Raw genomic sequence first — 25367 nt, forward strand, 5'->3', positions numbered from 1 at the left:
TGTTCGGGCCAAGTTTTCAATACATTAATTTACAGTACAACAAGTTGTTATATGAGAAACAGGTCAGCTGTTAATTTCAACTTTGAAAAACATCCAGATATGTGTTTATTCAGGCGTGGTGTGATCTCGCTCAGATTCTCTCCCCTTCACATATACAGGGTCATGTAGTCTTAACTGACCCTGGCTCAGTGTTGTACCGTTGGTCATGTAGTGCCACAAACAGGACAACATTTCCACAAGTCTTAACGCTTCATGAGAGGATACTTTTAAAAATGATAACAGTAATTCCATTAGCTTCAGCTACGGTAAACTTTAGCATGTTAACTAGGCTTGTGCCGATTGGCGATCAGATCGTATAACGACAATTAGAGGAATGATCGGCGATAGTTTTTTCCTATGCATATATTTTTTTTAAAGATAATTTTTTGGGGCATTTCTGCCTTTTTAATGGATAGGACCAGAGGCGATTCTAGGATCCGACCTTTAGGGGGGCTCAGCCCTTAATGAGAATGTGACATGGATATATTGCAATGAGAATGTGACATGAATATAGTGCATGCAACAGTGTTTGCAACATGAAATAACCAACTTCTTCTGGGGACTACCAACGTTAAACTTCACAACCACACTCTTGCTCTCCCTCAGACAGATTAGATAGAGCGAGACTCAGCCAAAGGCAGGAGGTCTGGCACAACCTCGGCCTTGGCCAAAACTACGCTTCTGTTGACCCTTTCCTTGACTGGGTTACAGGTACATAGCATTGGCGACAGACACACATGATATTAAACCTGTTCCAAGCCCTTTTAACCTGTAATTGTTTGTCCTCTGTCACTAACAGACAAGTTTGCAACAAGTTTGTTAAAGAAAAAAGTTTTTTATTATTCTAATTTTTAGGGGGGGCTGAGATTAAATTTTTAGGGGCTTGAGCCCCCCTAAAAAGGGTCTAAAATCGCCCATGGATAGGACAGCTAGATATGAAAGAGGAGAGAGGGGGAAGACGTGCGCCTGCTTTACCAACAATCTACACCCTACTGTTTATTTTCTGGTGGAGCGGTAAGTCTGCCCGCTGAGCCATGTTAATCAGAACGAATAACGAGTGAATTTTAAATCCTTAACGTTAATTACAAAGCAGTTTTCCGTGTCTTTTCCATGAGTCTGACACCTGCTTGGCTGCGCTTCTTTCGGACAGTCACCCAGCCTCCCAACCTTTCCGGCTGCTGCCAGGGTAATGGGAGCTACATTAGGTCAGCCTGTACCGATTAATGTTACTGGGGACTAACGGCAGGTAACATTACTGGTTGAGTTTCCCTGGTGCGGAGCTTCGCCTCCAACACGACAAATAAACTATAGGTATTACATGTACAATTATCATATTAGGAGGCAAATGAATAGCTATACATTTAACACACTGATCAACAGAGAGCCGTAGAGTGAGAGAGAGAAGCCACCGCTAACTGCTAAACTACATTAGCTAACAGAGCTAATAAACAACTATAGGATCAGTCATTCCAGAAAAATGTTTTTTTGTGATTGTTGCGGGCAAAAATCGGGATATTTATGCAATTTTATGCGATGAAATTGCGAGAACTTGCAAAAATTGCGAGAACTTGCAAAAAGTGCGGTTTGATGAAAAAGAGAAAAAAAAGTGATTCCCCCAACACCCTGCTTTACGATGATGTTCACGTCGCGTAATTACGTCACTTCATAACGTCACTTCATAACGTTCCCGTGGCAACAGGGGAAAATGGCTTCAATTTTCTGCTAAGATATATGTGACTTTTTTGCAACGAAAATACGGGGATTATGAAATCTGTTGCTCTACTTGGATCCAATAGTCCACTTCAGATTCAAATATTTTTCTCTCTCTCTAAAAACCAGTGTATATCACGCAGGTTGTGTTGATTAAAGGGTTCTCTACAAATATGAATTGAACCTTCTAAATCCATGGCTCACCGGCATTTTCTGGTTTATTAGAGGCAGAGAAAGGATGATACATTTTAAATGTCAGATGGTGAGTGGTTTGTCTGAGTGCCCTTCTTACGAAGCAAGCAATTGAATGCAAACTGACGGGGGATTCATGCTGGAAATGTCATAATGCTTTGACACCGTGAAATGGAAATCAAAACGTTCCGAGACAAATAGGTCCCAAGTTGCAACAATGGGAGAACATAAATGTAAGTGTCCCAGTAAAACCAGTAGTACTTTTTAGAGATTGTACAGACAGTCACTCTGGAATAGGTATGTCCAGAATGTGTTGCCACATGCCAGGCATGTTGTCTCCACCTCTCTAACTTGCCTTCCAGAGAAAAAGAAGAGATAATAGCCTCTCAGCAACCTCTGTGATTGTATAATTATAGCCTGTCAGAGGGGTTTTACATTATTCACTCAGTACTGCAGTTTTAGTTAAAACCCTGGCTTTACACGAGGGATAAACTGACAACAACACTTACAACACTTTGTTGTAAAAATATGATATTATTACTGTATGATTATTAAATATTGTATGTAGCATATTGATGCAGTATTCTGTTACTGTATAATTAATTGAATGGGTTTGAAATGCTACCAAATGTGTCGTGACAGAACAGCATATATTTAGCTGCTGTCAGCATCTGAGCAGCTCATTGTTATCCATTAGGAGCAGCTAGTGCAGTGTAAGAGCCTTACCAGGCAGGGGGTGAGTTTTTCAGCCACTGAAGTGACTCACTGGGAAGAGTAAAACTCCATGCCAGTCACTTATAGTCAACAACAATGTGCTATCAACATGCAGCCGGTGCTTTAAACGTTAATCTTTTTTAAAACTTTATTCTTTAAAGTATAAAGAATAGAACATAACCTAATCATCTAATTTAGTGGTAGAACAAACTGTCCAGATTGCAAATAACTTCCAGAGGGATTTCAGATGGTTAAATGTGTGCATTTGTTATGAAATTCTTAGAGCCACTAGAAATCAATCTCTGTGTTGGAACTGTATTGACGAGGCAGACACAGTTGGGGATTCCCTCAATTAGAAAGTATAGGAAGACAATCAATTAGTATAAAGCAATTAAAGGCATCTCATCTCTGCAAAATATAAAAGTTGTTTAACAGCCATAATATGGTAAACTATCCATGTGCAAACCTCATATTCTTCACTACATATTCTGAATGAGAAGCAATTTTACTGTCAAATAATTTATATATTTATCAATTCAACAACATTTTCTGTGAGAAACAAAATGCAAAGAGTGCTTTAAAGGAGTTGGTAAAGGCAAAATATCTCTTATTCCCAAAGCAAAGAATGCATTTGAAAAAAAAAAGTGATTGTGTTTGCTTTTCTAGAGAAGCACAATAATCCCATATTTTACATATCAATAGCCTCAGAGAAAGCATTCATGTGGATTAACTGTTTAAGTACTGTTTAAGAAGATAATCTGAGAATGCTGCATACATGAATTAATTTAGCAGGCTGTGTAGTTGAGAATTTAAGATAACAGCTGTCAGAAAAACAGAGTATCATAATTGATCTTTGCATGTTTAAATGATGTTGAAACTGAAACTGCGTCTTTTTATATTAGGTCCTGTCTTCAGTACCACAGTGCCATCCATTATCAACCAGCCCCTCAATACAAAACTAATGGATATAAAGGATCTAAAGGGGAATTTTTACATTTGATAAAGAATGGCAGGTGGTTCTGCTGTGTCGTTCCCATGGTCATTCCTGTTGTGAGTATTAGTTTGTGTAGTAATTCTGTGCTTCTGTGCCATAAAAGGACACGCAGGAATCTCTTCCCACTCCTCAGTCCATAATTTAATGATGCTTGGTTGGCTTTCATCAGAAGATGACCATGAAAGAGAAACTAAACGGGTTGAACACTGATGTATGTATTTGGTGAGGGATTTTATTGCTCTCCTCGAGGACGGCCAGTCCACATTTGGAATGCTTGTGAAATATTTACAGGAGTCACTGACACTGGAACTCGCCGCCATCAACACTGCGGTTTAAAATAGAGTGGTCAATGTCAGAAACTGATTGTGTCTTCAGCCTGTCTATCCTATCTGCCTTTTCACATTTGTTGACAGATTTGTTAGCATCAAACTTTCACCCGTCAAGGGATTACGCTTGTATCCTGTGGAAATGTCTTTCAAATTCCCAGTAAATCTTTCCAGCATAGATACCAGCAGTGTTGTTACCATGGTGTCTGGCTTTCTGCCTCCTAGCTCTGGCAGTTCCTAACAACCAAGAGCAAAGGTCATGACCGCTCCAGCCGACAACTGTTTGGTGAAATCAACGCCCCACACAGGGGGCACAAATAACTTTGCACTCCATCTGAATTGGAGCACAAGAGGAGCGGGATGATCTGGCTTTGAGGGCGGTCACGTATGCTGTCCTCAGCCACCCTCTACCCCCCGTGCTGCACTTTCAGGAGCTTTTGTACAAGTTCAATTGACAATAGGCTGCATTCCTCCTAGCAAGTGAGGAACATGGTTTGCTGGCACTTGAAATGCTCTTCACAGCATTCATATGGACTCTTGCTTTTGAACAGTGCCCTCACTGTTAAGACCCCTCTTTTGAGACAAATGCTCACTTTGACATAAAAAATACAGAAATAAGTTGTGACATATACAGTGCATCGTCTTGTTGACAGTGACAGTGCGTCCCAGTTGCCAGACGAATGATGACGTAAACATCCTCTCGGTGTGTGGTAACCGCCTGCTGATTTCTGAGTAAATCATTGCAAAATTTGTTTTGATTCGGTCCTGGAACCTGTAGAGAAGGAACAACTTTAGCTTGTTCAAAATCAAGATGTGTCTCACAATCAACACTTAATCTGATTGTACAGCAGGCACATATGTGTGGAAAAATAATAATATGTCTTCAGTGTTTGACAGGAGTAAAGAATTTGTCTATGACGCACGTTTTCCAGGTTCGTACATGTTCCCCTGCTTTAAGACTGGGATGATCTACGTGAGTTTCATCACAAGTGTCATCAGCAAAATGTTCTTAAAGTATCAAAAGTACTCATCCAAGTGTGTTATATTATTATAGTTTAGGATAACAGTATTGTACATACATTATTTGATTACTATTACTTATTCATTATGTGTAAGCACTTTAACAGTAAAGTCTATTTACTTACAGCCACCAAAAGTATTGAATCTAGGGCTGCAAGAAACAATTATTTTCACTACCAGTTAATGTGCTGATTATTTTCTCAATTCATTGTTTTAAAACTAGTGAAAAATGCTTGTTCATCTTCTGATATCTTGTTTTGTCCAACCAACAGTCAAACAAACCAAAATGTTTTCAATTTATTATGACAAAGAGGATAAAACCTTCTAATTTTAGAGGCTGTAAGAAGCACTTTTGACCTTTTTGACTAAAACAATTATTCCATTATCAAACTAAAGCGCAGAAAGGGTAGTCAATGCATTTAATTAACACATATGTTGAAACATATCTTAAAAGCTTCTTTTATAACCATTAGAAGCAGCAGCCTTTTTCATTTTCACCCCAATGGTGAGCATGTTGCGCAAGTGTTGTAGAAGCTTGTTTGAATTCTAAGTGTTTGATGGTGATATATGTTGTTTAATCTTTACCATATTTATCTTTATATATCCCCAGGCCTCTGCAGTGCACTGCAGCCCAATGATTTTGCTCATCCACTGCTGGTATTCCTAACAACGGTCTCTGAACTGAATGTCTGTCTTTTCCTGCTGCTGGAATTTCATTCATATGCAAATGAGTCAAATTCCCATGGATTTCTCTCTCCTGTGCCGTAGATATCACCCCCAAAACTCTCTGCCTCCCCCCTCTCGCTTTCTGTCTGTTATTGTATCTCCTGCTCCCGAACTTTGATGCACGCGGGGTCACAACGGTAATCTTACAGAAGACTCTTGTATGCAGTTCTACCTTTACAGCAGGTGTTGATATGAATCAACATCAGCATGCATCTCCCTGCTTGTCTGAAATGCTTTTTCCAATGAATAGATAAACGTGAGGCAGCTTGAAAATTCCCTCAGATGTTTTTAGGTGACTTGAATATCGGACTTTCTTGTGGAAGGAATCTGCACATCAAAGTGCAAAATAGTTTATTTTTGTTACCTTAAAAATGAAGGACTGGTAACTATAATTATACCCTGGCCCCAGAAAATACTGACAGAAATACTTAATGGTTGGCTCATAGGGGTCTGTTTAAATTGTATATGAGAACATTGTGAACATAATTCTGGTAAGCGGGCAGACTGCGTGGACTGCCACCCATTAAAAAGTGTAAAAATATTTTCAATTTATTATGAAACTGTGCTGGACCACATTTGGCTGTTAATGTGGTTGAAATCATCACTGAAACTCATGCCAATGGATTTTCTGATTGACAGATGGTCCATATAAAAAAAGGAACATATAGTCAAATCTCTGAATAGGGTACATCCCTACTAGCTTGGTATCCAAATGGACACACACCTGACACACAGTCTGTATATGAGCATTCATTTGGAACTATTTAACAGCTGCATGTTGGATGTTCAGTACACATAGAACACACTCAGTAGTAGTAGAAAGGTGTCCTCCGAATGTCCTCCTAACTAGCAGTACTTTTGTGTGAGAAAATTAGGTATTTGATTATTGTTAGTCAGCAGAGTTGCCAGGGGGGATGTTGCAATCTCTGACTTACAGTAAACATGCTTCAGTTGATACTTGGCTCTGGTTGTAAGACAAGCTTCAATGAGTTTTTAATCATTTAATCACAACCTGCCAAGTTCAGCGTCTGTTTCGAAACATTTGTTAACCTGATTGATATTGTCACTTGTTCTGTGGCTCACCTGTTCACACGCTGAAAGATGTCAAGCGGTGTATCATCTGCATGTCATTCGGAACATTTTTTTCTTTGCTCTGGCACTTCCCTCCGTACACCAACTCCCAAACTTCTGACACAAAACAGTGAAACCCTTAAAACACTCTTTAATGGACCCTTTCAATTGGGCGCACAAACCAGAACAAACAATTTAATTCATGGTGTTCCAGAAATGCTAATGAGGCAAGGCCCTGACACTTTCACAGAGATACCCCTGTCATGGGTCTGTGTTAGGCAGCAGTGAGCCTATCACTCACACAGGATGCAAGGTACAATTCCTATGTTTCCTGTCCCAAGAGTAATTTAGACCTACCAAGTTGATGAGTCTCCTCAAGCGCCAATGGCTCTGAGCCAGAGCATTGATGTAACAGATTAAGGACAAACTGGGTTAAAACAAGATGAAATGGAAACTTGGAATCCGTTTCCAAAAAAACGGAACATGAAATGCCTTAGCTGCCTTTAGTGCTGTAATAATAGCTCGTTTTATCCACCATCAGTTACTCTTATATTATAATGACCATGATTGTGTTTTCACTTTTATCACGTGTTGAGATAATATAACTCACAAATTAAGTGGTCTATTTTCTTCATTACATTTCAATTTCAAGAAAAGCTTGTACGTACTGATATACTACTTGTGAGCCCTTGTCAGAGCTTGCTTTACATGTAACGATGTTTAAGAAACCGCTTTAATGGTGCACTTGGGCAAGGTGACTCAGAGCTTAGTCTTTTGAGACATGTTGCAGCAGATGCTTCATAACTCATAACGCATCATGATTAAGCGCATAAGTAATTTATTTCTAAGAGTTTCTCACAAGGGTGATCATTTTGTAAATGCAGTAGATACCATGCCAGATGAATTGCCGTTTTTTTTTCTCTCCCACAAGCATGGTTAATGTAGAGAATTTCAGCAATTAACTGCCAACACTTCAGAAATATTTGACTTTTATTTATTTTTTGTAGAATGCTATTATGCATTTGAATTTGTATCAGTGTTGTCCCTTATGCCAGGTATCATTTTTTTATTTGCATAGATTATGCATGATCCCTCCTAATGTCGCACACACTTATGGGATTGGAGTCTTGGCTCAGACTCCCTTCATCCAGACAAACAAATATTAAGGTAGAAGTATTACTGCTCAATCGTTTTTGTCTTGTTTGAAAAGAAACTAAGCTGCAGGTGCAAGCTGTTTTGAAGAAAGAAGAAAGAATCCAAATGTGTTTTTTTTTTTAAAGTGACAGGAAAATTGCTCTTTTATTTTTTCCTTTTCTTTTAGTCTACCTAAAGCTTGAGTAATGACATCCACAAACTGTGCTGTTGGTGTTTAAAAGGAGAGGTGGGAGAGTGAGAGTGTTAACAATGATGTGTGTGTGCTACAAGACCAGGCAGGTTTCATCCTGAAGTGAGGCTTCATGACTTTTGGTTTCCAAGCCCTTTGGAGATGAAGGCTAAGCCTTGGGATCCAACAACAGCTGTAATTTCTAAACATCATAAAATGGCATTTATCACAACTTGTCACTAAGTACATGGAAGTCTCTCAAGCTTCATGGGTGGCTGTTATTGTCAGTTCTTACTTTTTCTCCTGCCAATGAGAAGAAAGGTGAGATGAAAGGAGTTGAAAGTATGTCCTCACAGGTGTACCTCTGTTACCTATGGACATAAGACTTTGTATTGGGTGGATATGTGCTGTTGATTGTTGTATATCTTCTAGCTAAACCAATAGTTGGCTTAGCAGTTAGCGTATTGGAGTAATAAATGCATAGGATTGCCTTTTATATACTCACATAAGCAGAGCTACATAAGAAAAGTAGACCCATCACAACCCACTTGATCCATTAAGCAAAACAAAAAAAGAATGAAGAATGAAAAAAAAAAAAAGTTTAAACTTTTCTTGGAGGAATGCATTGTGTTTAAAAACTGAATTCTCACAGCTAGTGTCTCATGTCATTGGAGCTAATCCTGTACATAAATAGACACACACACAATGCCAGCTAGTCTCCCCACCACCAAAATTCAAAACACAGGAGTGGAACCTATTATGACACCCAAAACTGAAAGAAAATTTCAATTATTGGCATATCATTATACAATGAAATATTGAAATATATGAGTTATTATTTCATTATAATGTTCATTAATAACTAATATTTGTAAACACAGCACTGTAATCCCATTAAATGTTTATGTTGAAGTCAAACTTTTGCAAACTTGTCTTTGGTCAAAAATACTGAAGGGTTGGACCTTCACAAACACGGGGTTTGAAGAAAAATATCTTCTATTTTTTTGGACTTCTTAAAAAAGACTTCACCAACCCAACTAAATACCACTTTAGGCATTCAAGATTATCCCATAAACTAATTACCAGCTTAATTCAAGCCATAGAGCACAGCACTGCTCCCTTATCTGCCTCTCTGCAACAGTGATAAACATTGTGTTGTGTCAGGGTGAAGTAAGGTGTGAAGAGGACTTCTTGTGGCCTCGTGTTTTTGAAGGGAGGAAACTGAGTGTGACTGTTTGTCTCCACACTGTCTCTCACTGTGCTGCTAGCTGTGGCAAACTAATTAAGCGCCTGAATGCCACTCTTTGTCACTCTTCACTTCTGCAAGGGACGTGTTTCTATAGTGATTCATTATGTTTTCTAGCTAGTGTCACTCAACAGATTTCTTTTTTTTTTTTATGAAAATTTCTTTTTTTTGCAATAATTCATTAAGATATCCCTATGATTTCTGTGTGTGGGGAAAAAAGCTAAAAGTGGAGAGGAGAGAGAATCTTTGCTTGTATAGGAAATGCGTAATCTTAATGTATGATCTGTGTTTTGGTATTAGGGAGTTAAGGTTGCCAACTGTTTGCGTGCCAGGCTGGTTCCTGTTTATAGAGGTGGCGCTTCACATGTTATTCCTCAACTGTGTGCCAGCACAGGAACCACTTAAAGCTTAGTGGCACTTACTGTAAATGACAACTATCCACACTGCAAAAAATAAATGATGTTGTTATTGATAGTGTTTTTGTTGTTGAGGGTTTTAAGGTTTTGAAATATGAGCTGCTTCACGCTTTTACCTTAAACCTGTTTTGCTTAGTGTAGACATTTACATAACACTGGAAGCACAGGTTAGATGTGAATGTGTTTGATGTGTCTCAGAGAGCTGGTTGTGTGAATTCCAGACTTACATGATTACTAGCTTGTTGAAGTGCTCTGGGGACCAGAAAAGAGACAAGGCACACTGCACCATTAAGTAATGACGAAGACGCGTTGGAGTCGAGGGAGGGAAGTTTTATGACCTCGACTGGCTTAAAACCTTGATGTGTCTAGAGGGAAACACGGCCATAGGCTGTTAAGACCATATGGTATTTCACTGATGTCTATATTGCATATATTAAACTTGTTTTGAGACTTTTATAAACCGCATATCTTTTTTTAAATATTTTTTTATTCTTCTGTGGATCAATGTAATAGTTTTCACTACATAATTAAGCAGCGCGAATGCAAGCATTAGAGGTTTCCTGAGGCAGACAGAAAATTTGCTTAATTATACATTCTTTACTAACATCCTGGATTTTAAGAATGAGACCTTACATGCAAGTAGCCCAACCCATTGTTTCTAAATTGTGTACTGTGCTTAAAAAAAAACCCAAAGTAAACAGGGGGAGGTTTTATTTTGTTGGCAAAAGCACTTTAGTATTTGTTCATAAATAGAGTTTGTCTAAAGGCTGGCTTTCTCTCTGTCAGTCCCACCAGATTTGTGCAGACGTCTGAAGCCTCCTCCTTCATTGCTGTCATTCTCTGTGTTGACAGCAAAGCTTGTCATGATGCCCATCTTTTGTGTATGCAGTTGTATGTCCGTTTTGGTGAACTGTTAGCACTCACTGAAATTTTTTCTATTGTGATTTCAGACAATGTTTGAGAATGTAATAGAACTGTAAATGGTTCACATCCTTAGCAGCTGTTGTAATAGATTTACTGTACATACTTAGGTGTGTCCCGGTGACCTTCCCTTCTTTCTTTGATTATACTCATTACACACACGCACATATGTTTACAGATATTTTAACCCAGTCATCTTATGTAGCAGTATGCCAAGCTTTTTGTACGTTTGTTTGAAATGTATTTTGTAATTACTATGTATTTTTGAGCTTTGGATAAAGACAGAAGCCAAAGACTTGTAATTAGCAGAAAGCACAAGAGGCAAGGACCTTTGTGGAGGAAATGCATCATGACAAAGACACGGGGCAGGGCAACCTTTCAGTCATCACAGGGGATTGAGATGTCAGTGGAGAAGTGAAGTTGGAATTCACAAATGGCATTGTCTGTAGGATTGGGCATCGAGAATCGATTCCCACTTGGAATCGATTCAAAAATTACGATTCCAGTAGAATCGTTTCTTTATTGGAATCGTTTGGAATCGTTTAGAGGATTTGGTTTCAAATCCAATCATCGCTTCCCAATTTAACATGCGCAAGTTTGGGATTCCGAAGCGGTCAGGCACTTGCTGCGTTGCAGCCATGGAGCACAGTAAGCAGCGCTCTAGTCTGGCTTTATTTTACATTGAAAAAGCCCTGTTAAACTGCAAACCACCATTGAATCAAAATAAAACTTTCCTCTTATTTGGGAAAATAGGCATGTGACCCGTTTCAACTCCACCCCTCAAAGAATCAGAATTGATTGTTTGTTTTAACCGTTTAGTTAATTTAACAAGCACAATGAAACGGGTCATGAGTAGAGACCCTGAAAACACTTGGCAAAGCCCTACTTATTCCCTTTTGTTAATTCCTTGTGTGAGTGTCTTGTCATCCGTCAGCTGCGAGTCATAATTTAAATGATTATACTTTTAATCTGAAGTATATTAATATTAGTATTTTATATGTATATTTTATATATATATTTTAGCACAATTACATTGCAAATATGTAGTCCTTTCCAATATCGTATGATCGTGTCATTGTGTTGATTTCTAAGTTTAAACATTATTCTGTGTTTGTACAAAAATTGTTAAATGGTTTCCATTACAAAAAGATGAAAAACTAAACCTAAAACATATGAAACAATTGAAAATTGAGTTATTTGACAGAAACGGAGAAAGTCACTGTCACAGTCACTGGTTTTAAATAAAATGTATGGCTTCATAGTTAATTTACGAAAATAAATACAACAAAAAAGCCAGATTGTATTTTACAAGACACTTCTAATTTCTTTTTGAGGCAGAGTAAATGCAGTTATGTTTTTTTTCCTACAGAACTGCTCACCAAAGCTTTCTTTAAAATGTTAGTCTGCCATTCTTGACATTAAAATTCATCACAGGGTTAGACTAGCATGGAGCTTGCACTACCAAATTTCAGGCTTTAACCAGGCATTCAAACTCCTCACCTTTCGGCGAAATTCGTTACGGAAGAAGTTATCATTGATAATTAACGTGATCGTTAACGTTAGCTAAATTAACGTAAGTTACGTCTCCCCTCCAGCTAAAGAGAAACTATGCCGATTTTCCAATGGTGTTTGTTTCTTTGCAGTGTGAGATGAACGGAGTTTGGCTTCCCCTCATTGCAGTAAACATTAACTAACTTACATGACAAACTACATAATGTTAATCTTCTTATTAAAAATATGAGTACTGAAAGTGTGCCCCAGTTGCACCTTTCCCATTAATTTAGCTAACTGTATTTACCTTAAATTTCAGGTCAAATCAGGCCTCAACAGGCTGCAAGGAGAGCAGCTGGCTGCCTGCCTGACTGAGAGTCTCCATCACTGGGTTGAGCCCAGAGGGCATTAGAGGTGTTCTTCTCAAAGCCCAGTAACATTAAATGTCCAAAATTAGGGTGCAACGTTTGTCAAAAGGGAGGTAGGGAGAGTTAGAAAATAATATATCTTATTGTCCACCATAAGTGGTCTGTTTAACTTCAGACAGTGAACTGGATTACCTTTACTCTTTTACCCAAGTATAGTACATTTGTAATTTATTTTCACCATATGACCTGCCAGGGATCATCTAGTAGAAACTATTTTAATTCAATAGCTGTTAATTTATTTGATCTGCTGCACTTTGGTAGCCTGACAAGCCAGACCCACATGAAAATGTTGGGTCTGGGAACTCACCATTGACGGAGCTCAATCCGAGGGGCGGGATAAACTGTTGTCTTTCAAATTCCCTCTGCACGTAATAGGATAGCGCTACAACCGGGCAGAGCAAAGAAGAAGGTAGCGAAGCTAGTTGATAGATTAAACTTTTGCCGTATCTGGTCGGCAAAACTCCGAACACATCTTCCTTTTTTAAGAATGTTTTCAGTGCTGTTCTTTTCTCAAGAAAAGCTTAACTCCAAGTCTTTCAGAAGACCGCTGTTCCCAGCAGCAGCAGCAGCCATAAGCCCGCCCACTGACTCTATACATGATGTGATTGGCCTGACTAGAGTTTGGTTTTTCCAGCTTGCAAGCCAACGGTGAGTGCCTAGACCCCCCTGGCTACAAATTAAATTTGCTGCCGCTAGGGTGCGTCTAGATTTCTAGGCTAGCACTTTGGATCAATAGACTGAGATTAAAAATTATGTCTAATGGATGTCTGTTAGGTTTAAGTGATGCTTTTGACTTAAGCTGCAGATCCTCTTGCCTTTGCTGTCTCACAGAACGGTCTAATAACGTGAGAATGAAATGCTTTCCTTCAAAATATTCTTCCTGCAGGGCAGTGTTAGCATTGCTTACCCTATTGGTGTGATCATTATGTCTCCATTAGGCTTAGGAAATGATGTTGTAGATACAATCTACTTTATTCCTAAATAAAATGCAAACCTGGAGAGTCTGAACGGTGTCTGTTGAGCCACCTGTATGCATCGCAAATCCTGGCTTTACTTTTTGGAATATAAATGTACCGATTCAGAGAATTTCAGACAGATAACATCTGGAGACCTATGCATAAAAGGGATATTTAAGTTGTTTGAATAGTTTCAGGAGAAATACAGATTAAACTGAATAATTTCTTTACATATCTCCAGATAAGAAACTCTGCTTGCACGTTAAACATCTTTACAAGAAAGAAAATGGAAAGGAAAAGCCAAATCATAGAGATCCTATTAGCATGCTATCAACAACATCATGTCTATTTCAGGCATGCCTCTATCAATCAATACCCTGGAGCACTGCATAGAAATGAAAGTACACAAAAGCTCTGGTCCTCTGAGAGAAAATGACTCCCTTCTCTTTTCAATGGAGCTAGGACACATTGCATTAAAATCATTGAGATGGCGCTGGGTGTAAATGGGCATGCATAGTTTGTGGAAGGCAGGATGGAGGGATCCAGTGAAAGACAGACAGACAGAGAGAGAGGGAGTAAGAAAGAAAGAGATGGAGAGACATCCCGGTACTTCCTCTCCGCCCATTCTTTAATGCTCACTGAGTAGCCCCGCAGTGCAGGCTTTGTCCCAGTCATTGTCACAGGCTTAGAGAGCCTCTTTGCCAAGTGAGAGGCTTTGGCGACATATGTCACTTCAGTGAGTCTCCTGTCGCTCCTTTTAGCTGCTTGAGTGGAGGGGCGGGCAGGGAGGCGTGCCTGTGCACCAGGAGAGTAACAACGTGAGGTGGAGGAGGAAGGACATGTCAGAGATGTTAGTTCAGAGAGAGTTGTTGGAATGATCCCTTGATGGTTCTTGTGTTTTGTTGTTGGGGGGGGGGGGGGGGGGGGGGGGTGGGGATGAAGTAAACCTAAAAATTATTTTTTTTTTTTTTTTTTTTTTTTTTTTTTTTTTTTTTTTTTTTTTGAATAATGTAATAGAATAGGTTATTGATATAAGTATGAAAGTTAATACAATAAAAAGTGTACTGTCATTGGTCTACTTACTGTATATGTAATTGAGTAGAGTAACGTGTACAGATAATTTCTGCATTACTTTGCAGCTACACATTCAAAGTCTGTAGGGGCGCTGGCTTGTGTGAGGGAGGTTGAACAAAGTTTGAGTTTGAAGAGAGGGCGGGGGTAATTGTATACTGTATACAAATACACACTGTGTGTGTTGGCAGGGATTAGTCATGTAGTAGTCACACTCTTAGTGCCCTGGCCAACTATTGGTTTAGGATACACAATCCCTGCAGATTTGTGGCTATGATCTGCCATGCGTTCAGGTAATAGATCCCTGGACTCCCAAAACAAATGCTTTGTTATCTGTTTACATAGGTACTCCACCCCATTTTACACTCTAAAGAGTTCGCCTTTTAAACGGACTCTTTGACTCTGTCAGCTTCGTCTGAGTTATCATTAAAGTGGCAGGTTTGCAGATCTCCACGTGCATATAACATTTTGTAATCTGCCTAACCCACAAAGATTCCTTGGGTGTGCATCAGGCAGGGGATTTGCTGCGCATGAATGAAAGTTGCCTGTTTGGTTGTTGCCGTGTTGCCAGGATGAACACAAATCTCGATAAAAGGTCTCACTTCTCATGTCACTGGTGGACTGTAGGCCTCCTACCTAACAAGGTATCTGCGTGCTCTGATGTGGGTTTCTGTCTGTGATAAATAAATCACAACACTGTCACTAAAGTTTTGACTAATGTAGGTGATCTCTAACGCAAAGCTGTAACTGTGTATGCGGGCGTGCACATGTGGGCATGTGTGTGTGCCTCTGTGTGTGAAAGACAGTATACAATAGCACCAGACTGAGAATGAGAGACACGTCCAACTTTATGACAAGTGGAAAATGCATGTTTACTCCACTGGAACAAACATCTAATCAGCTTTGTTTACCATTCAATCCGGTGGAAGATAATCACAAAAAGTCCTTTATTGCAAATAATACTCTGCCACAATCTCTCAATTTGTTTAATTGATTCTAAATTTAAGCAGCTTAATCATGCATCTAGTCTACAACAATTACCACATTAACCTTTCCCACTAAGAAGGGACAACACATGCAGCTTTGCGTCCTTAGAAGAACCCTAAGTAGCACTCTGTCACTGTTAAGCAAGACTGCCGGAGCTCCCCGCCTTCATTCTCCTGATAGCAGGATTAGCTAGGGTGAACCCATTTGGCCTTGCCAGTGCTGCCGCCACAGTCTCAGCACTGTGAGAACTAAGCTGTGAAATACTGACGGGCTTAGACCAATTTATAGTCTGCCATCTTGGATCTAGCAATCGTAGCAGACAGCAGCTTTGTGCCAGTCAAGTTTACTGTAAGCATGCCATGTGATGCCACCAGCCAGGCTCTACAGTTCAAAGGGTAATCTCCAGACAAGTGTTTTGCTGTGTTGTGCTACGACATCACAACAATGAGGGACAACTAACGCTGAATAGCCCTCAATGGGACTTGGTTATTTTGGCATACATTAGGCACCTTTTTAAATGGCCCTTATTACAGAGCTTTACGTTTCTTCATACATAAAAATAAATAATGTGCAAACTGCTGAAATTTGGTTAATCTAATTAAAGTAAAAATTAAGGATTTTAAATACATAAAGGTGCAGTAGGTAAGACTTATAAAACTGAAACTGACCCTATGTTAGAGTAGAACTACATGAAGCAGGTAATAAAAAAAATTAAAAAAATCTGGCTCCTCTGGCACCACCTACAGCCTGTAGTGCAATTTGCAAAAATCCACAGCTCCCTGTTCAGATGCACCGATCAGGGCCAGGGGGGATGTCTAACTGTGTGTCAATCACTGCTCATGCACACACATTCATTCTCCCTTGTGGGGAGAGGGGCTTAGGAGACCATTTTGGGCTTTAGCGGAAAGGGGGGGAGGGACTGAGAAGTTGTCGATGTTCAAATTTTTTGGCTAAGTCCTGGATTTTCGCAATCCTACCTACGGCACCTTTAATATGTCCATTGCTCTCTACTACTCCTTTGTGACTGTTCTGCCTTTGAGTGCTAAGCTTTCAAATCCATTAAAAAAATGCCCTTTAGGTAATCTACATTTGCTTGCAAAACATCATAAAGAACATTATTCTTACCCTGAAGCCCAGCACATTTAAAAGGAAATCATCAAAACAGAACAGAATTAATCTTTATTGGATTTTAATTGGGATTATCACAGAAAACCCTGAAAAGTATATGGCTTTGACAGGTTTTCATGTTATCAGATTTTGTTTATCTATTTACCTTCTGGTTTTTGTTACTTTCACTTGGCAGTCAGCCACGTTATGAAGTGGCCTGTTTTCAACAATGCTACCCATTAGCTAGAATGAGCCCTTCATAACTTCCTAGTGAGTGGGTCGTCTTCCACGGAGCCTGCATGTTTTTACAGACAAACCAAACGCTGGCTCTAGAGAGGGTCTTTCGTGTTTTAAGTCTACTACATGCTTGGAAAGGGAGGGACGAGGGAAGAGGTATTCAGTTGGTTTCCATTTGCAACCACACTGCCAGATGTTACTAAATCCTACACACTGCTCCTTTAAGTGTGATTATTTTCAGCCCATTTAGAGCAAAGCAACTCTCCCTCTGTGATGTTCACTCAGCGTTGCATCTCTGTGATTAGAGCAGATTCTTGTAGGGCTCTTAGAAGAAGAAGAAGAAGAAGAAGAAGAAGAAGAAGAAGAAGAAGAAGAAGAAGAAGAAGAAGAAGAAGAAAACAGACATACTTTATTAATCTCCCAAAAGGAAATTACTTTTATAATTTTACCATTGTTGGTCAATCTGTTGTCTCCCCCTCCACCCCCCAAGTTGATTTAGTCGATTAATGACCATATCCATTTTGTTTTTATTCTGACTCTTCCAGGTCTTCTGTGCCTTACAAATCCCAAGTGACGCCAGTTGATCTGCATCAACACATTCTCCTGATCTCTAGTGTCTCCATCAACCAGTGGAGGGAGATGATGGGGGTGGGGAGCCTGCAGCTTGTTCTGCTTTTGGCCTTGACCTCCACATCCACAGGCCTCAACATCCCTCTGGAAGGTAGGAGTCTCATAATACCGATTAAGGGCATGCTTACTTAATCAGTACTTATCTTCAGTAAATATGAAGTCCATTTACAAGGAATATTTGTAAGTCGAACTGATTGCTCAATATGTCATCTTTAATTTCCCCTCTCTCTTTGTTCTACATTTTTCAAAAGTGTGTGTTCATATTTTAGCTGTCCATCCCGCTTGAGTGCAAATGTTAACAGCTTTGTAAAATTATGACTAACAAATAAGTGTTGCAGCTGAGTTTTTTTTATTCAGGGCTTTGAATGCCTTGCAATCAAGTCATGGTGTGCTGTTTTAGTGTGTCTATCTAAGGCACCTTATTTGTCCAGATTAGTTAGTAGTTTTGTTGGTGTACAACTGTGCTGTGTCCCTGACTTCTCCGCTTCATACAAGGCAGTAGGAAAGAATAGGAGAGCAGAGGAAAAATACAAAACAGTTGTAGGCTGTTTTCTCTTTTGCAGTGTGATCTTGTAACCGAAACGTAATCACCAATGTTAACAATTAACACCTTTGTGATAATTTGATGTGCATGTGTCTTCATATTATAGTGGAGCAGCCTCCAACCATAATAACTCACACAGCTGGTCCCATTATTGCCCTTCCTTTTGACAAGACCATTACTATCAGGTGTGAAGCCAGTGGCAACCCTCCACCAGAGTAAGTGACATCAACATGATCTCTGTCATAATAATAAAATCACTGACTAAAGATAAACTTTGACCAAAAAAAAAAATAAATCATATCTGTGTCACATAACATTCTGTATATCGTTGATGGATTGATGGAAACCTATTGTATATTTTGCTCCAACAGATACAGATGGACAAAAGATGGCAAGGAAACAGACCACACGAATGGAACTTTAGTGTTTCAAATCGAGCACCTTGAAAAGTATCTCGGTAAATACAGATGCTACACTTCTAACAAGCTGGGAACTGCCATGACGGAGGAGATTGAACTGAGAGTTCCTAGTGAGTAAACTATACATAAGAAGTTCATCTGTTAAGTGAAATTGCTGATTAATGCTTTTCAAAGTCACCATATAGGTCAATTTCCTTTTCATGATAAGAATTTCCTTTTGTTTATTGTCTGTTTTTTTTTTATTAGGTGTCCCCAAATTTCCGAAGGAGTATAATTCCCCTATTGTTGTTAAGGAGGGAGAGCCAATCACCCTGGAGTGTAACCCTCCAGAAGGCGTGGCCCCACGTAAAATCTACTGGATGACCCTTGGTAAGCCAAGAAGCAAATGTTTATGCTTGTAATTTAATTGGTGGACATGTCTGTTTGGTTCACTGACTCCCCCCCCCCCGCAAAAAAAAAACAACAGAAAAAAGTCTTTATAAGTATCTAAAGACTCTTTAGATACTGCGTCACTTTCAGTTGTTTTTCACTTTTGTTACGTTGGTGGTTCAGGGGATGAAGGGGCAAAACACTCCCCGATTACTGCAGTTTTCGGCAGTAACTAGGGTTCACGTCCATGTCATTGCACTATAGCGCCCTGCAGGGTTCTCAGGTGGGGTGGTGTGGATAGTGTGAAGGTCTGTCTGTGTCACACCTTACTGAAGTTTCTCACAGATGAAAAAAAGTAGCTGTCCACACCATGTGCTTTGGAAGAGGCACGTGGCTGTCCTCACCCTCCCATGGGCATCAGTGATCTTAGCAGTGACAATAAGAAGGACAGTCAGGGAAAGGTACACACTTGAGGCCCACACAGTTTCTTCCCACCACTCCCAAAGAAAGTGATGTACTGTGAAAAAAAGTCACCTCAGTTCTGTCTGAAGTGCTTTGTCAATAGGGGCTGAGTTTTCGGTCCAACCCCTCGAGAGCTCCTCAACTGCCAACAAACCTGACTGATGTCAGAAAGAAAACAGAGTTTTTTTATGTGCTTTTAGGTGGATGGGGCCTAGAGGCATGGAGAAGAGTGAATGAAAACTTGTGCACAATTCTTGTTTTAAATAGTTTAAAATCTTTGTTTTTCACTCAAAGTTTTACTTTCACACATTTATATTTCCAAATATTATCACACCAATCGATACATTGCACATGATAGAAGATCCTTTTTTTATCAGTTTGTCTTGATCATTGATCAACAACCAATAACTAAAGGCTATGTCTTACGTGAAGCTGTGAAAAATGGGCTGACCAAGGAGCGTCATTGACTTGTGACATATATAATGGCTCTATGTAAACAAAATATGCTGTCACAGTGCACTTATGAGTCCACGGCTCTATACAAGGAAACTCTTCAGGGCATTTCCATAAATGTCTGGTGTATATTAAGATACACTGTATTGAGACCTGAGTATAATTATTTGGTTATTGATAAAATCATTTTTACCTTTAACTCTCCTGCTTTCTTTCCAGCCAAAATTAATCTGAAAAACAGACATTGTTTACGTTGGTAGCATATCATTGATACAAATGTGTTCTTTTCCAGGTCTCGAGCACATTGAGCAGGATGAGAGGGTTTCCATGGGCATTGATGGCAACCTGTACTTCTCTAATGCCTTACAGAAAGACACTCGTCAGGACTACTGTTGCTTTGCTGCCTTCTCCAAAATACGCACCATCGCCCAGAAAACCGCCATGTCTGTTGTGGTCAAGAGCTGTAGGTTTACAAAATAGTCTGTGTGGCTTGAACAAATATCCAGCCAGCGGTACTGCTGTAGTTCACTTGTAGAAAATGACATCAAGGACAGATCCCTGAAAAGTGAAAAGAAAATGTTTATACAAATCCAGGTATTTTTACTGTTATATTGAAGATGTTCCTCTACTGCATACAAAGAAACAGGGCTTGTCTTGTCACGTTTATGCTCAAGGAAACTCTGTTATTACACGGAATTGAGCAATACATGTTGGGGAAGACAAACCATCACTTTCACTACCAGTATCATTCTCACAGTATTTTGTTTTTGTTCTAGTGAAAAATGGCAATGAATCTGCTGACAGTGACAATGCCAGTGAGTGATATCCACACATCAAAGCCTTCACAGTGTAAATTAAAACACATTTCATATCATGTCAACCAGCAGCATAGTTGGTTTGCATGGTAACAGATTGACAGATTATAAACTTGTGTTTAGATAATTTAACCATGATTAGAATTATAAATATGGCTGAAGAAGACCATTCCCTATGTTCAATACAGCTGAAGCCCCCGCAGTGAGAATGCCTGGCCTGCTGCTGCCCTCTGGTGTTCAGACAGAGATGGTGCTGTTGAAGGGAGAGCATCTCCAGCTTGAGTGTATACCACAGGGATAGTATGTATACATGCGGTATCATCACATTATCACTATATATATATATATATATATATGTATATATGTATATATATATATATATATGTGTATATATATATATATATATATGTATATATGTATATATATGTATATATATGTATATATATATATATATGTGTGTGTATATGTATATATATATATATATATATGTATGTATATATATATGTATGTATATATATATGTATGTATATATATATATGTATGTATATATATATATATATGTATGTATATATATATATATGTATATATATATATATATATATATATATATATATATATATATATATATATATATATATATATATATATATATATGTGTGTATGTATATATATATATATATATATATGTGTTATATTGTATGTATTTACTATGCCCCTTGGCAATATAAGTGCATGTTGTTTAATGTATGAAATGGAGCCAAACCATAGATAAAGCTGGGATAATGGAAGGAAAGGTGACTGGAAGGGAAAGCACAGGAAATGGAAAGAAGTGTAGGGAGGTGGAGAGATGTTGGAAGATGCATAGTGGTGTAGACTGAAAGGCTGCTGGCAAATGGAGACGCTGTGTAAACCGAAAACTATGCATGGGAGGATGTTACTACTTTATGTTAGTGGGGGGTAGGGAGCTAATTATGTTTGTTTTGTTTCAAAGGAGATAAGCTGATGGATGGAGTTTTTTTTTTTTTTTTTCTTTTTTATCCAGTGTAAATTGAATTGTGGAACTAACCAGTCGCAGACCCACCTACTGCCAGCTGACCGTGATCGGGTCTGATGTTTACATCAAGTGCTCGGTCAGTGGAAAGCCACAGCCAGAGATAACATGGAGGAGGAATGGAGAGTTTTTCAGAGGTGAGTGGGAATAATTCTAGCTGTGGTTTATGCATCTCTGTCTAACGGGCAGGAGGACAGAGACACAAAACTTCAACCACAAAACTTCAACCACACAAGTTCAAGTCGAAAAGCAGCTGTTCTGCCGAGTGTCTTTTGAGACAAGCTCGACTCCTTGACAGGGAATGATTTGTTTACCACAATTTAGACACTGGCTCCATTAAAAGTAATTTTAGTTGATTATAAGTACATGTAAGAAATGTGAAAAAAAATCTTTTTACAATGTCTTCTTGCAGAAATGTAGGGTAAGAATGATTTATTCTAATTATTATTACATTTCTCAGCAGAGAATGCAACACAATCTGTGTAATCTCGAGGTCCATAATGTAAATGTTTTAGAGGATATGTGATTTTATTTACATCAATTTAAAAAAAGTCGATTTCCACTGAAGTTTACTGTTCAAGATTTACCATCACCTCATATTTACTGTTAGGCCGTATGTGATAGTAACGCTTTTTGTTCTGCTGTAAAACTTCCTGCCTCGGTACTTGTATGTGTCTTTCTTTAAGTAAAGTGTTCTTGTCAAAAAGTAATATTGGCTGATATATATTTTAATCATTATCAATCTGCTGCTTATTTTCTCCATTAAATGATTAATCACTTGTCAAAAAAATGAACAATGCCCATGCCGATTTCCTAACAGAGAAAAGGAGCAAATCTTCACATAAAAGAAAAAACTGGAACCAGAGAATGTCATTATACAATTGACTGATTCTAACAATTGTTGCCAACTTTCTGACAATTAATCAACTAATCATTCAATCTATCATTTAAGCTCATATTTTTATCAGATTTTTTAAACTTTGAAATATAGTGTAGACCTTGAGGAACAATTTAGATGTTTTTATGTATGTATGTTGCTGCCAGATGACCCAGAGAACAACAGGCGAGTGCTCGATGACACTGTGGTGCTCCATAACGCCAGACCAGAGGACAGTGCTGTCTACCAGTGTGAAGCCTCCAATGATCATGGCAGTGTTCTGGCCAACATTAACATCATGGTCATAAGTGAGTATTACAGCAAGACTTAAACCTTGCACAGCCAGTGAATAAATAGTTCCTACCTAATAAACACAATGGCCACTTTTATCAGGTACACCTGGATCGGGGTAATGTTGTGTAGTTTGTGTTGGCTTTTGAGGTGGTTTATTTTCTCTACAAACATTATAATCTGATCCTATTCTGGAAGCATTTGATTAGATTATAGAGGAGTAGATAGAGGCCTACATACAATATAGAAAGTGTCTCCTCCGTCTGTTCATCTACATTCTGTAACTTAATGCAGTCTTTCATTCAGTATTTGTTTTCTTCTGTGTTTCTGAAATAAATAAAGGGGTTGACAATCTGTATTCTAACAGAAATTAGTATCTACTACAGTTATTTAAAATCTACTAAAAGTTGTCACCATGGCGGCAAACATACAAAGGTGATCATAATATGGTTACAGTCTCTGTCATTTTTCTTCAGACTCAGTTCTCAAAATGGTTGGCAATTCATTTTCCGTTGATTAATTAGTTTCATCTCTGCAGCCATGTTTAACCTAGACATGGCCACTCAACATAATTCGAAATGTCAATGGGATTTTGTATGAGGTTTTTTTACTTCAGCACTTTATATCTCTATAAGCAATCTTTTATCTCTTGCGTTACAAGAGCGTCTGAATTATATCTGTGTTTTCAGTCATCTGCTCTTCTGTCTTCTTTTTTTTTTTTTCATGGGCAATAACTTGACATTTGAGCAGCTGTAATCTCTCCTCCCTCCCCTTGTTCTTAGACATGGCTCCTCGGATATTGACAAGGGATAACCAAGAGTACGCTGTAGTACTAGGAGGGGATGTCATCATGAACTGCAGTGTTTTCAGCTCTCCACCATCAAACATCTCATGGTAAGTTATAAGAGCAGGTATATTTGTAGTCTTGGTGACATATTTCAGTCTGTGAGAAGTTTTTGAACATTTGACACATAAGACAGCTGAACTTCACACTTTTATTCAGTGTAATGTGTTTTCTTCTGGTAACAGTTTACATCCCTGTATCAGTCAGTCCTGTGCAATTTACAGATGTTTGTGCTGTTGTCTCAAGAAAAAACCAGAGCACATACTGCATCAGTGCAGTAACTCATGCTAGTAATCGCACAGTGCTTCAGGTGTCTGCATGACAAATTATGACACTTCATGTCTGTTTAATGAGATATCTTCTGATCCTCTTCTGTTCCTTGAAATCAGGCTACTTAAATCTATGAACGATCACTGCAGCTCTGCTACAGTTTTACAAAAAGGGAAATAGGATCTCAGACAGTCCATGACAAAACTAATTTTAATTTTGCAAAGACCCTCAGAACATGAGGATACTTCTTCTCATTCTATTAGATGATATTCCACATTGTTTCAAAAAGGAGTTGGCAACATTGTTATTTCAATTAATTGAAATTCAAAGGTACACAATTAAGTATGGATAAATAATAAATGATATACTGAAGATTATATACAATATGGAAGAGAAATCATAGACATGACTGATTAAAATACAAAAACTCCTCAAAACACCACCTGTTCACCACAACCTACAACCTCCCTTAGCTCTGGTTCCCCAGTAATTCTGTAAAGTGTCCTTGGGTTTTGTGAAAGGCGCTATGTAGAAAGTTATTATTATTATTATTATTATTATTATTATTATTATTATTATATTATTATTATTATTTGTAATAATAATAATAATAATCTGACCTAAACCAAGTACTTTTTTGATAAAAACAAGAAATTGTTGCATCTTAAAGCTTTAGTGTGTAACTTTTTGAGATTAATGTCCATTACATTCAAGCCATTGCCAGATGAGTTGCTACAAAGCTAATCAAGACTATCAGCTCCACACAACGCTCTCTGTATTTCTCAGTATGGCTAAGTTCAGAAGCGACTTTCCTGCGCAGAAACTCGAGTGAAGATAATTACCTCTTGTTTTTTAACTTTCCGTGTCCTCCTTGGCTACTTGCAACTGCGTGGAGGATGAGGGTGAGTGATACCGGAAGGCTGTATCAATGTGGACGCGCCGACAGTGTTGTTGTCATTACATAGAATTCCTCAAACTACGCACTATAGCTTTAATTGGCAAACTGCAATTTGCGTTTCATATCGAATGAGTTGCATACATGTTAAAAGAGGTGTAAAAACTTTCTCTCCTAGGTCCAATGATGAGAAAGCCATCGAGGGAGAACGATTTCTTGCTCTGAGTGGATCTTTGCAAATCATTGGTGCAGAAAAAAACGACAGTGGGAAATATGTGTGTGTCGCCTTTAACACAGAGGGCAAGTCAGCTGTCACTGCTTATCTGGATGTGAAAGGTATCTCAGCAACATCATAAGTCCTTTCTATATTTTAGTTACTGCACACGATTATTCCTTATTCCAGTGCCAGTTCACCCAAATGACAAACAGTTTTCAAATGTTTCTATCTGCTTGGCTAGACTACAGGTGGAG

The 25367-nt window shown here is 38.6% G+C and overlaps 1 protein-coding gene across 1 annotated transcript in view; it reads left to right on the forward strand.

The window, feature by feature from the left end:
• The window catches only part of LOC120559012 (neural cell adhesion molecule L1-like protein), a 54264-nt gene that overhangs the window by 1388 nt on the left and 27509 nt on the right, over nt 1-25367 (forward strand). Inside the window, exons 2-12 of the mRNA XM_039800437.1 lie at nt 17522-17697; nt 18257-18365; nt 18522-18679; nt 18816-18938; nt 20146-20316; nt 20630-20668; nt 20857-20968; nt 21738-21856; nt 22764-22904; nt 23670-23781; nt 25075-25232. Of these exons, the coding sequence (XP_039656371.1) occupies nt 17616-17697; nt 18257-18365; nt 18522-18679; nt 18816-18938; nt 20146-20316; nt 20630-20668; nt 20857-20968; nt 21738-21856; nt 22764-22904; nt 23670-23781; nt 25075-25232 (1324 nt within the window). The 5' untranslated portion in view covers nt 17522-17615. The remainder of the gene's footprint in view (nt 1-17521; nt 17698-18256; nt 18366-18521; nt 18680-18815; nt 18939-20145; nt 20317-20629; nt 20669-20856; nt 20969-21737; nt 21857-22763; nt 22905-23669; nt 23782-25074; nt 25233-25367) is intronic.

This window comes from Perca fluviatilis, chromosome 5, assembly GCF_010015445.1.
Source record: "Perca fluviatilis chromosome 5, GENO_Pfluv_1.0, whole genome shotgun sequence".
NCBI classification, from domain to species: Eukaryota; Metazoa; Chordata; class Actinopteri; order Perciformes; family Percidae; genus Perca; species Perca fluviatilis.